The sequence below is a fragment of the Punica granatum genome, chromosome 2 (assembly GCF_007655135.1).
Source record: "Punica granatum isolate Tunisia-2019 chromosome 2, ASM765513v2, whole genome shotgun sequence".
NCBI classification, from domain to species: Eukaryota; Viridiplantae; Streptophyta; class Magnoliopsida; order Myrtales; family Lythraceae; genus Punica; species Punica granatum.
Window position 1 is genome coordinate 11,733,707 of NC_045128.1, and position 14,015 is coordinate 11,747,721.

General features: G+C 38.7%; 2 protein-coding genes across 3 annotated transcripts; both read left to right on the forward strand.

The window, feature by feature from the left end:
- The first annotated feature begins 3,196 nt into the window (after positions 1-3,196).
- LOC116197193 (2-oxoglutarate-Fe(II) type oxidoreductase hxnY-like) lies at positions 3,197-7,687 on the forward strand. Of its 2 annotated transcripts, none has more exons than XM_031527245.1 (11): positions 3,197-3,385; positions 3,500-3,695; positions 3,945-4,046; positions 4,129-4,180; positions 4,294-4,415; positions 4,507-4,607; positions 4,698-4,756; positions 5,705-5,761; positions 6,301-6,346; positions 6,776-6,855; positions 7,394-7,687. In XM_031527245.1, the coding sequence occupies exons 1-11, from the start codon at positions 3,257-3,259 to the stop codon at positions 7,482-7,484; spliced, it is 1,035 nt and encodes a 344-aa protein (XP_031383105.1). In that variant the 5' UTR covers positions 3,197-3,256; the 3' UTR covers positions 7,485-7,687. The 2 variants fall into 2 exon arrangements, with proteins under 2 accessions (XP_031383105.1, XP_031383106.1); XM_031527246.1 differs by having other exon boundaries at positions 3,948-4,046.
- A 1,932-nt stretch (positions 7,688-9,619) lies between these two features.
- On the forward strand, positions 9,620-10,385 carry LOC116193653. Its single transcript, XM_031522394.1, has 2 exons — positions 9,620-9,847; positions 9,915-10,385. The coding sequence occupies exons 1-2, from the start codon at positions 9,620-9,622 to the stop codon at positions 10,383-10,385; spliced, it is 699 nt and encodes a 232-aa protein (XP_031378254.1).
- Positions 10,386-14,015: the final 3,630 nt, after the last annotated feature.

A 14,015-nucleotide genomic window follows, 5' to 3' on the forward strand; every position in this document is an offset into this window, starting at 1 on the left:
TTAGTAGATTGAGTTTATACCTGAGCGACTTTGAAGAGCTCATCTAATCTATCAAGATTAAGGTGTGCATTATGCAAAAGATCATACCTGTCGAGCAACAAAGTTAGTAAACCTACAAGTGATATTGAGAGTACAAATGAATTCTTATATCCCATATGTGTGTGATATTGGTCTCTATAATCTGACTGAATCTGCTAACAATGATATAAAACTTAGCAGGAACAAAAACAACATGATCCCTTTGTTCTGTAAGAGTTCAATTATTTTAATCAAGATTCAAGATACTACAGGTCATGTTAACCAAGCTGGTTAAGGCCTTGAGAAAATCTAATAAAGTAAGCTGAAGAAGATAAGTTAACAGCATCTTGAATGGAGTTTCAAGCCGAGGATCATACAACCGCCAGCCTTTAAATATCAGATATTTTAGAGTTCTATATTCCACAAAGTTTCCAGAGAAATTCTGTCATTTATTATTAATGAATAATATCGGTTCACCAGGCCCTTTCTTCTTTCTTTTTGACATTACTTCATACAACATGAGACGAACTAGTCTGAAAAAAGTAGCCACCAGAAAAAGGGCTTTCCTGAATAGAAGTAGGCAAAGCAATAAAACCTTCAACTCGAGTTGAAATCAAGAGAACGATTCACCAGTGGCAAATTCCCATTACTAGCACAAGTATGAGCTGTCTAACAAAAAGCCAAATGTAGGAAGTAACTAATTTATGGGATAGAATGACATATTTGCATGAGTCATAAACATCCGGTATCTGTGTTATATCAAACCACCTGCAAGTGTCCATATGTCAAGCAAATCCTTGGATTATGATAGAGATATAATGTCCATGTGCTACACATATATGCTCATAGTTATTTTCGCTCATCATGAAAACTGATGTCAAGAGCCAATCTAGTTTCAAACTCTAAGCGCATACACAAAATATAAGAAAACCACATAAGCAAAGATGTAAAAGGCTAACTAAAGCTCTACATGACATAATCAAGGGAAAAAATATTGATGTAATAATACATAGAGAAAGAAACTGAAAAATGTTAGTCATTAAGAAGAGATTACTCGCTTTTGCGTTCATTGTATAAATCCCTTTTAAGTTTTCTCTAACGTGCAAACATCAGCCACCCAGGGCGGCTCTTTGATTTCACGCTTCAAATCAAATGCATGTGCAAAAGAATGAACAAGAGAAACTGGAGACCTTAGCTGTTTCTATCTCGATACTGGCGTTATCTAGTCCATCCAACATTGAGGAATCCTTAACAAGGGAAACCTTCAAAAAGATCACTCAGGAAGTCATACAAAGATTCCGCAGCAAATTCTCAGATTCTCTCATGAACAAATTACCAACCAAAATAGGGGTTAATTACCCTTACAAATCAAGGACACAACATATGGTATCCTCGTTGATTCTCAACTTTTGAGTACTTCTACTCGTCTACAGACCACTCCTACAATGTAAAGATTGTGTTGCTTTCAAAAATTTCTGGTTTCACAGACCGAAATACAGATCATCAGATACTGTAAACTAACTTCCACTTGAGGTTGGTTTTGGATGGTGACATACTAAGATAAGTTGATAGCAGCCAGTAGCTCAAGTGGGAAGAAACTAAGTGCCTAGATGGTTTACTCAATAAAATTTTTAAAATACAAGCAATCAACTTATTATACAGAACAACAAAAACGCAATCTAATATACGTAGTCAGTTTCCTTATCATCGATGAAGCCCAATAGAGGGGAATCTGCAGAACAACACAAACACAGAGTAGGCGTATGGAAATTCCAGAAAACCAGCAAATTGCACAGAGACGACAAGGGATAATGATTATTTTGAGTTGCCCAGAACGCCCACACATTAAATTGAACCAATTGGAACATCAGATGCAGCAATGGAAAATCAATGGCACTCAATAGCAAGGAATCGAAAAATCACCAGATGAAGAAGTCTAGATGACGAACGGGTAGAGAAGGCGGACGACGGGTAGAGAAGGATGAACTGCGGCAGACGGGTTGTCGGATTCAATTGGATTCGCAGTGGTGTTGGCGGTCGGGGAAGAGCTGTAGACATCGGGGGAAGACAAACGATCAAAATAGCCTAATTTTACAAAAATCCAATTTTTGATTAATTATTCCCTGTGACAATTTTGCCCTCATTAAATTGACATATGATTAGCATGTGCCTTCTTTTGGCCGGAATTCTGATCGGAATTTAATCCGGAAGTCACATTGCTTATTTTTGGATTTGGTGAGGGGGCACTCTGCCAAAATTCATAGGTCGGGGGGCAAACCTAATTTCACCTTATAGGTCGGGGGCTAAAATGCTTTAACTCTAACCAAAATATAATTGCACATATCGAGAGTATCATTGAAGTGCTTAATTTAATGTTCATGCGAAGCACGGGTGAGGCTCTAATTTAACAAAAAAAAATCATTGGAGAAATCATCCTTTGTAAGACATTGGAAGTTTATCAAGAATATTAGGAGGACATTCTCCGTCGGGGAGTACTCAAACAAATTGCCAACAATTTTTTTTTTAACTCTTAAACAAACTGCTTTCTTTGTTTTATCTCAATGTATTCTACGAAAATAGCCCAGAGCTGCTTCTCTTGCTTCTCTGACCACGACTTTGTGGTTACATCAAAATAATGCATGTGATTAAAATTGATCAAAGTCTTAAGTACAACATCAAACTCACGATCTTGCGAAAGCGGGACCAATTTCTAGCACGAACCGCAAGTTACGTGAGTAGTAATGCCCCGATGACGATGATCGGGTAGAGGAGAAATGGTCCTCGTTTCCTTTATTCTCTTTTTGTGTGGTGGAATTGGCAGGAGAAATCGTGTTTTAATCCGATTGATAATACAAAAATGCCACGTCACTGATGATGACGTGTCAAAAAATAATTATTAATATTAATAATATAATAGAAGAAGCAAAGAATCTACCAGCGTCAACTGGACATACGACATGGGCCCCACAGAGGGTAGGTATCTATACGCGCACCCGGCGCACAAGAACCCAATTGTTGACAGCGGGCCCACGCGATCGTTGTAGCGGACCTCTCGTGCACCGGGACCGTCGAGGTTTTGCCTGACACATGGCGCCCCGACAACGACGCCCTATTGGAAGTCTCCTGTCAAGCTTCCGCCCATCTTCCCTAACGACCACTATAAAAACCTGATCAGGTCCCCTCGTGATCAGAGCAATCAGAGGAGCAGAGAGCAAAGCGAGAAAGCCTCTTCCCGAGAATGCCGAAGCAGAGCAGCAGCGGCACCAGCACCGGCAATGGCGCCTTCGAGGTCACCAAGGTCTCCAATCTCAACTGCATCGATCTCTCCTCCTCCGATATTCAGCGCTCCGTCTCCCTCCTCAAGCAGGTTGAGCTTTTTTTCCCTCTCTCTCTCTCTCGGTTGAATTTTGCGCCGGAAGGTGGCGATTTCGTCGATTGGTGATCCGTGTCGTTTGGGATTTGATTGTGGTTTTGGTTCCAGGCGTGCTTGGATTGCGGGTTCTTCTACGTGATCAACCACGGGATAAGCGAGGAGTTCATGGAGGAGGTGTTCGATCAGAGCAAGCGGTTCTTCACCCTGCCGCTGAGCGAGAAGATGAAGCTCCTCAGGAACGAGAAGCACCGCGGCTACACCCCTCTCCTCGACGAGCTCCTCGATCCTAATAATCAAGTGCATGGTGTGTTCACTCTCCCACTCTCGCCATACTTCCCTCTCGCTCTCGAAATCGATGCGTACGGGCTAAACTCTTTAGGACGGATGTAGCTGAGCTGATTCATTTAGACGCGCATTTGAATCTAGCATACTTATAAGACTTCCTCTGTAATTATTCATTAAGTTAAGTATTTGATATATGTGGAGAAGTCTGTTGATCCATGCATATATACTGAGGCATAGTAGATGCAATCCATATTATGTTATATGGCAGTAGGAGACTACAAGGAGGGATACTATATTGGTGTTGAAGTTCCCGTAGATGATCCTGAAGCCGAGAAGCCATTTTACGGGCCAAATGTTTGGCCAACTACTGGTACGAACTTTATGTGATTTAAGCCCTTGAAACCATTTCAACACTACTTCAGCATTTTCATTGGTTCTGTTCATCTCAATAGATATATTGCCCGGATGGAGAGACACTATGGAGAAGTATCACCAGAAAGCATTGTGAGTTAACTAATATACATTTGAATCCCCTTTTGATGAACAGTGCAGCTGGATTTTTTTTTAAAAAAAATTAAAACTTACCTGTGAATTTGCTTTGTACTATCTGCAATCAGAGAGGCAGCTAGATCAGTGGCGCGGATCATAGCGCTTGCTCTAGATCTGGAAATTGACTTTTTTGATAAGCCAGAAATGCTTGGACAGCCCATTGCTACATTGCGCCTACTACACTATGGAGGTCCAAAATCTCAATTTGGAGGTCTTTGAACATCGTATACGTTGATGTTATTGACCAGTTGATATTAATGTTTTGTTTTTGGCTTGTACAGGTGATATCTCTAATCCCTCCGTAGGAATATTTGGAGCAGGAGCACATTCTGACTATGGTTTAATTACTCTGCTGGCAACAGATAATGTGTTAGGTCTACAAGTATGAATGATATTCTAAATTCATCTTCTGCAAGTTTTAGCTGCATTCTGATCATTGTAAGCCTTATGAAATTTTATTAATTTGATGCAGATTTGCAAGGATAAAGATGCTAAACCTCAAGTCTGGGAATATGTGCCACCAATAAAAGGGTAGGTCAATGTCTCTCTTGTAGATGTTTTTGGGTTAAAGGAAGTTTGAGTCTGTGCGTGTATTTTTATTTCATGAACTTACCTTTGAACCTGTCAATCTCTTTTATTATAAGTTGTTCGTTGCTGGGAGTGCTTGTGTTTAAAATCTTTCTCCTCAGTAGCATCCTGCCTAAACCATATGAAGGTTGGGTTTCATGGTATTATATTTTAGTTTTGTTTTCTGGAATCTGTCGGCTTGAACATGTAGGCTTCTGCATAATGGTTTTCTATGGAATGTTTTTGAATCTGATGATCCATCTATGAAGATTACCGTTTAGGCAGTAAGAGAATAATTCTAGCAGAGTATACTTTTCAATAATACAAGAAGAATGCTCGGCTCATGGGAACCTTTGTAGGTTGCGGAAAATGATATTGTGTTGTCACCTGGCATACTTTCTGCTGCTCTTCTCCATTTTACTCATAATAAAGAATATATTGGCTTCTGATGAGACTTATTAATTTATCCTTACTTCTCTTTTAGCTTCTACTTTCTGCTTTTGTTAATCTACCTCTTTCCTCTCTGAAAATGCATGAACGATTTCTCACTTATGCAGTAAAAAAAGGCACTTTTAGAAATCAGACATTGACATTGTGTCTCTTCTTTTGAGATCATGCTATATGTTCCCCAGATTTCTAACTTATTTACAAATTTTTGGATGTAAGAGTTTATTGAGCTCATAAATTTTCCTCCAGTCACTTTTTCCCCTTGTGGAAGTCTTAAACTATCAAAATGTTGGTTGATAAGTATTAGTGTCTCTGCTGTTTAATTGGTATAACAACATAGTCTGAGATGCTCCTTCAATGTTTCTGATGAGTATTCCTACGCTATTTATCATGCAATCTTAGATGGCTTACTGATAGGCCAACATTGCTTGCCTTGACATTCTTTTTCTTTAATGTCTGTATCAGAGCTTTCATAGTCAATCTTGGCGATATGCTAGAGCGCTGGAGCAACTGTATCTTCAAGTAATGTACACCACTCTCTTTTGCATTTGTTACAAGTAGGAACTATATGCATATGAGAGTTGCAGCCTTGAAATTGAGTAGGCAACTTGGAATATATATTCTAATTTCTACTTTCAGTGTAGCGAATACACTATAATTGTCAAGATCAACATTGTTGGGTGTGAGCCACAAATGCTGTTATGTGCTGGAATGTAAATTGCTTAATGATACGACTTAATAACATGGCTTTCATTATTGAAACTTGAATAAGAAAAGAAGTTCTCCTTTCTTCATCAGTTACTCTTGCAGGTGTCCCCTGGTATATTTGGAACCAAATATAACCAGTGATGAAATTATATTTTTTTTCTCAGTAAAGGATAAGTTTTGGATAATATGTTTTGAATTTTTTCTTTCTTTGCTGAATATGTTTCATTCAAGTAGACCTATATTTCTGATTGTTCTCTCTGTTTGGTACATCAGTTAATATTACTGCTGTTCAGTTTCTATGCTTCTGTTCTCATTTGAAGCCTCAATGCTGATACCGCTTTTGTTCCCTTCAGGTCAACGTTGCACAGAGTTCTGGGAAATGGCCAAGAAAGATACTCTGTAATTTCTTTCTCCTTTCGTCTCTCGCTCTCCCCCTCTTTCAATACATCTATCAAAATGTTAAGAAGGGACTATTGCTTATCAGGATAGCAACTATCATAAGTTTCAGAAAATTCCATTTCCCGATAACTACTAAGGACATGATCAACTGTTGCGATGCTTAGAGAATCGAACAGAAATGAAGGGGATATGCTCTCAGTTACATAATTATATCCTCCTATCAACATGTTCTGTTCAAAATTGTACTTGTTTTTAGGCCTCGTAGCATTATCATACAGTTACTTTGAAGGACTGGTTTTCTTCATCCGGTAAAAAGTTGGTACACATTTTGTGCAAAATGACCATGATTTTCCGGAAAACATGGCTATACAGAATATTTGCATTATCTCGTTTTATATGTATGTTTCTCATTTTCCTGATATGACTCAGATTGCATACTTTGTGGAGCCCAGTCATGATTGCCTGGTGGAATGCTTGCCAACCTGCAAGTCAGAGGAAAATCCTCCCAAGTAAGTTTTGTGTCCTTAAACATCCGGTTTAGTTTATGCAAGATATACACTGATTGCAGTCTAGCTGTCATTATGAAACATTAGGCAAGGTGTAAGCATCGCTTTAGTACATTGTCAACTTTATCCATAAAAAAAAGGGTACAATGTCAACTCCCAAAAACCCGAATAGTGTTCCCTCTTCGGTCAAGAAAAGCATAACTATGCTTGTGTGGACTGTTTGGTGATCCCTCGCCGTGCTTGGGGCTCCACCTTCCCCGGGGTGGGGCTTCAAGTCCCACATCGGGAGTGTTTTTTGTGGGTCTATAAGAGGTCATATAGCTAGTTTGGTTGCATCCCGTGTTAGGGTGTTTTACCAACTAGTTTTCAGTCTTCGGTCAAAAAGGAATAGTGCGGTCAGTCGTGTCAACCTTGCTTCTAGATGGTTAAGTTGAACCGCAACTAGTAGATCTGAAGTTGGTATTCCAAAATGTTACAGAACCAAGTTGTACACTTTCAGCTGTTTTAGAAACTGGATTGAGTAGTTCTTCTATAATTTCAGGTTTCCTCCCATTAAATGTGCTGCCTACCTGAGCCAAAGGTACAAGGATACTCATGCCGATCTCAAACTCTACAAAGCCGAGCGAACTTAGTCATTCGGTTGGAAAGCTGATCTCAAGTGGATGATAGTTGATTAATCATGGTGATCGAAAATATAGGGAATATAAAGGATCATCACTAATTCCAGTTGTTAAGAGGCAGTTGTAGTATTGTTATTTATTGGGGTTGATGATTCTCACTCCCTTGTAACAATTATCGTAACAATTATCCAACGAGTTTATCTTTTCTTCTTAAACTAATTATTTTACTAATACATTGAAAAGAAAATTGAACTAATCCCCCACCCTATGAGGGGTGTCTCGAGTATAGGCAAGTTCGACCTGACATAGAAATAAGAACTTGAGCTTGAGCTTCGAAATGTAACCTTCTTTTGCACTAAAGATATAAAATATGGGCTTGGGTCACCAATAAGAGGATATATACGTACTTCTACATAGAAGCTTGATTAATCTTGCGAGCTCGATGAGGTGAGTATTACTTGCTTGAGCTTGGCTCGAGCTCGATGAGGCCATATTGAGTACAAGACTACAAGTTATCATTGACTTGATTGCATGTAGCTCACAAGTAGTTCGTCTCACTTACATCCCTACTACCAGCACGCGCGACACCTCCCCCCTCGATTATACAATTCTAGTTTACCATTGGATTTCTAGTAGCGATTTACGAAAGTTTAACCAATGGATTTCTTGCAGCATCAGGGCGAGGATGATCCCGGCCTCCACATGGCAAGGCTGGTCTAGGCATTCCTTCTTGATGCCGGGGGCAGGCATCACAAGGCTGAGTTAAAACTTTCATTTTCTTTAAAAGAAGCTGAAGAGTTTGAGAAAATTTCATTTAATAACGGAGTATTCTGATGTCATCTAATCGGCTCATCTCAACTTCATTTTATAGTTATTAGTTGTTCCTAAAAAAAAATAGTTATTGATATACATCAGAATTTATAATCAATAAAAATATATTATATTGGACATATATGACTAATGTTAACTAAATTTTACTAATAGAGTAAGTAGAAATATATAATTACTCATATATAAGTATATATTTATTTCAATATTATATTATATCAATTTAATTACATATTAATTTTAGCTTAAATAAAATATTCAATATTATTAAATTTTATGTAGATGGTAAAATTTTATAAAACTTTCAAAAAATTAAAAATTTAAAATTAACTATATAAGATTAGTCGCACCACTGTATATTATCAAAAGATATATATAAATACATTATGTTATATATAAACATATCTTAATATATGTTTATTTTAATACTAGTATTTATGTGATCAGATATTATATTTTTTATCTTAAACAAAAGGTTCAAGATTATCAAATATTTATACAGATAATTCTTATTGACCCCTTTTCAATCAATAAATCTGTCAATTTTGTATCAATATTATTCTATTGACTAGGATCGTAAATATTTCTCGGGAAATCATTCGGTTCATTTACACATTCGTCTTATGAGGATCATTAGGAGACTTTTCTCTATTTCTTCTATTTCAATGTGATTATCTTATAAGTCAATTGCACTATTTACTTGTTCGTTAAGGAACAATCTCCCATATTTTTTTGATTTATTTTTTTGTTACATGTACAAAATTTATCTGGAGCTCCTCTTTGGGATTGCATTAAAGTTTCAATTCTTTTCTATTTTTTGAAGTTATGAATAACCGGATTCATAATTTTTGTTTGACATAGTTAAAATCTTAGTAATTACAAAAGAATATTAATATATGCCTAGTAAGTATAAATCAAAACATATAAATTAAGATTAAGTTAGAACAATAGGACGCGATCCTCAAGTATCAAAGATGATTCACGAAAGTGCTTTAGTGTAGATTGTAGTGTTATTTCTTCAATTCGTGTTATTTCTTCAATTCTTCTTAATAAAGGATAATATGCAATCATAGTTTTCCATTTATACTTGTTGTATATTAGGCATGTAATCAACACGCATTTATGCACTTTCCTAGATGAGTCATGTACAGTGGTTATTTAATCGAATACACAACCTCACCTCATTAGTGAGAATTCAGCTATTCTGTGCCTATTCTTTATGGTATCAGAGCTTCATTGGGTAACTCCCAACTAGGTGGCTTGCTTCCGCTCCTTCTCCTTAACTCACCTATCCGTTTCCTGACTTACCTCTCGGCACAATGGCTGAAAATTCATCATCCTCAACTCTTACTACTCTACCTTCTTCTTCCTCAATCTCAACTGTCCTTCCCATATCCTTTCCAACTATTCCTATCAAACTCAACCGCAGGAACTGCCTGTATTGGAAAGGAGTAATGACTCCATTGCTCACTATCTATGGACTTCTTGATTACGTCGAAGGCAGAGTCGTGGCACCAGAGAGAACAACTACTGGAACAGATGGAGCAGTCAGATCTAATCTCGAGTATCTGCAATCAAGGGATAACTTTACCCTTACCTGCATAATGCTAGCAGTCACAGAAGAAGTCGGGGGTGACAATCCGCTTTGCCAAGACCTCTCATGAAGCCTGGACGTCCTTAGCCACCGCATTCCTGACCCAAACTGCAGCTCAGGAAGATCTTCTTGATCAACAGTGGCGAGACCTAAAGAAAGGGGACCAATCAATGGCTAAATACATCGGCTCAGTAAAGGAACAAGCTTTGAAATATGCTCAGATAGGAAAACCGAAATCACCTGCTGCAATCAACAGACGCATCTACACGGGTCTTGGTCCCGATTGGGAACCAATCGTTCTCACCCAGTCGGACAGAATGCTCACGATGAGCACTGACGAGCTCCAGTCCCTCCTAGTCGGCCATGAGGAGAGAGGCCTCTACACAGCGGCTCAGAATTCGCAGATAGCAACACCCTCTCTAGCCCCTCTATTGGGAATCCTCGGTTCAGCTCTGGTTGAAATCCACTATACTAGTGGCCGCGAGAATTAGGGAGGTCGCGGAAACGGAGGTGGCAAGGGCAACAACAAAGGATGGAAAGGAAAGAGTAAAAGCGGCTCGCAAGGCTCCGGGAGAAACTTCTCTAGTGAAGCATCAAACAGAGAAGGAGGCTTCTACCCTAATCAGGTCTCGAGTAGACAAGGTGAAGGATTCAGGTCGAACGGGCAAAAAATTCAAAGCTTCGGGTCGGCTATTTATTCCGGTTCGGGTAAAGTGCACGCGAGTCAGACTCGCGACCCGCGCCTTCTCGTTGGGCCTTTCTCCAACAGGCCCAACTTCACTGATCGCGGCCCAGTATCGTTTAGCAACCCTTCTTTCAGCCCAACTCAGCATTTTGGGCCTAGACCCATGGTCCTCTGCCAGCTGTGTAACAGGCCCGGTCATACAGCACATTTTTGTCAGTTTTCTGGTGCTCAGGTTCATCTGGCCCACAGTTCCTCTTCGGGACTTCATGACCTCGACTGGAACATGGACTCAGGTACAACCCATCATGTGACATCTGATTTTTCAACTCTTAACCTTCATGATGATAACCCCACTTCGGACCATGTCTTCATAGGTGATGGTAAAGCACTCCTGGTCCTACCATCTGGTTCCTCCACAATTAAATCTTTCCAACGTCCTTTGCACTTGAATCATATTCTTTTTGCACCCCATATTTCCAAAAAATTAATTTCTATATCAAAGTTTGCCAAGGATAATAAATATTCTTTTGAGCTTCATCTGGATTGTTTTCTTGTGAAGGATCTTCATACTCGCCAGGAGCTCATGCGTGGATCGGTTAAGGACGGCCTCTACTATTTGCTATGAAAGACCTTGGTCCACTTCATTTCTTTCTTGGCGTGGAAGCTCGCAGGAATTCAACTAAACTCTATTTCACTCAGTCCAAGTATATCCATGATATTCTTGCTCGCACTTCTATGCTAGAGTGCAAGCCCATTAACTCACCTGTCACTACAAGGTCCCGGCTATCTCTTCATGATGGATCTTCTTTCGAAGATCCCTCACTCTACAGAAGTGTAGTGGGCAGTTTACAGTATCTTTCTCTGACTAGACCTGACATTGCCTATACAGTTAATCAGGTTTGTCAGTTCATGCATTGTCCCTCCACTACTCATTGGCAGGCCGTGAAAAGAATCTTGCAGTATCCAAAGGGAACCATCACTGGTGGACTTCATATTCATCCCAGTTCCACGTCATCTATTCATGGATTTTCTGATGCAAATTGGGCCGGGAATCCTGATGATCGCCGCTCAGTTAGTGGTTTTGTGATATTTCTTGGATCCAATCCAGTATCCTGGAGCTCCAAGAAACAGCGGATTGTTGCTCGGTCCAGTACTAAGTCTGAGTATAAAAGTCTTGCAAATGCCACTGCTGAGATCTTATGGTTACAGTCTCTTCTTAAAGAATTAGGAATCTCTCAACATCACCCTCCCACTCTTTGGTGTGATAACATTTCGGCGATCTATCTTACAGTGAATCCTATCTTTCATGCAAGAACTAAGCACATTGAGATTGATTATCACTTTGTGCGAGAGAGATTCCTACGCCGGCAACTTCTAATTCGGTTTATCAACTCCTCTGATCAGCTAGCTAATGGACTCACAAAGGGTTTATCTTCGTCCCGCTTTTTTGATATTCGATCCAAGCTTCACGTGGAGATATCCCCATTCGGCTTGCAGGGGAGTAATAAAGGATAATATGCAATCATAGTTTTCCATTTATACTTGTTGTATATTAGGCATGTAATCAATACACATTTATGCACTTTCCTAGATGAGTCATGTACAGTGCTTATTTAATCGAATACACACACACCTCACCTCATTAGTAAGGATTCAGCTATTCTGTGCCGATTCTTTACTTCTCAACAATACATTGAATAAATTTTTTCTTCCTTTGCTGACCGTAAAAATTTAGATAGTTAGAATGAAAAGATAAGAAGGAAAAGAAAAAAATTGGCTTTTTATAATGTTGCAAATGTAAAGGTTGGAGAAGAGGCTTTTCTTTTCTTTTTCATGAAAACCGTTGGAGCAATCTGGAAATTGGAAAAGTTGAATTTGCCAATTTGGTTGTAAGAATCATCGGTGCGTTTGGTTTCAGAGTTAAAGTAACTTTGATTTTGATTGTGGAAAAGGACAAATGTTGTGTAGTGTATTGAATTAAAGTTAAAGTTAAAATTTTTTACTTGGGAAATGTGTATTTTTGTTGTGTAGTGAGTTGAATTAAAGTTAAAGTTAAAATTTTTGTGATTTTAACCCTGAAAACAAACGGGCCAATAATATCTATATGTAATAGGGTTAATTGCTGGAAAAAAAGCATCAACTTTGCACTTATTCCGGTTTTTAGCAGGAACTTTTCATAATTGGTCAAAAAGGCATGCAATTACATCCTCCGTGAGATGAAGTTATGGTTTACTGAAGCTAATGGAGGAGAAGATGGAAGTTACTGAGATGAAGCTCAAGGCATGGGAAGACAAAATTGCTGCTCTAGAATTGAGCATTCAGTAATATTATAAGATGAGGACTAGAAAGGAGAATTGAATAAACTAAACTGAATCTACATATTGATTCATCTTGTTTGTATACATAGGATGACCTTTTCATGACTTCCAAATTAACTTGAAGTTATAGTTGTCAGTAAACCATAACTTCATTTTAGTTTGCCAGCAAGATGATCAAAAGATTCGCATCAGAAGATTGGCATGTCCATGTTCCTAGGCATATACAAATGCTAACCTCCCTAATCTACCAGGCATTAACAGTTTTCAAGCTAAATAAACATCCAAACTATATAGCCATCCAACTCCAAAATGCACATCCACCTTATCCACCTTCCACCAACTCTAAAATATACATATATTCAGTAACCTAATCCATCCTATTCAGCCTTGAAGATGATGCTTTAAAGCTCTATTGACTGGCATGTTGTTGCTGAGGGTGTTGATTCTGGTTGTCTTGCATCTGCAGTTGATGAATCAACATTGGAGAAGTAAATTGACCACCGTATGTTCCATGATAATAGGTTCTTACTGGTTTACTAGGCATCTGCATCGTACAGTTGGTTACAAATTAAGAGTTGAACTTGAATTTTATCAAGATAATGTTAGAGCAAGTGCTTGGCTTACATGGACATATGTATTCCCCAATTCGGAGCTAGACAACACTCCCCCATCCTCTAGCTGCCATTGCCTTCTTTCTCATCACAGTTCTCCCCATGAAGTTATTGTTTACTGACAACTATAACTTCATGGTAGTTTGGAAGTCATGAAAAGATCATCCTATGTATACAAACAAGATAAATCAATAGGTTTATTCAGTTGGGACCAAATTGATCTCCCTAGGAACCAAAGTAATGCAGATTTTATGCAGGGGACCAAGGTGATGCAACTTGCATAATTCAGGGACTAAATTGATAGTTTATTCCTATAAAATATATCCTAACCAATAGAAAAAAAAAAGGATTATAAGCGTAAAAATGACCATTTGACTTTTCTCGCACTCTCTATGCTAAAAAGGACCAAAAACACTCCGACAATTGCTCACTCACACATGAAACTTCGTGAGCAGTTTTTCATGTAACAGAAAATTGCCTTCTGCCCTTCTATGCATTTTGTCACGA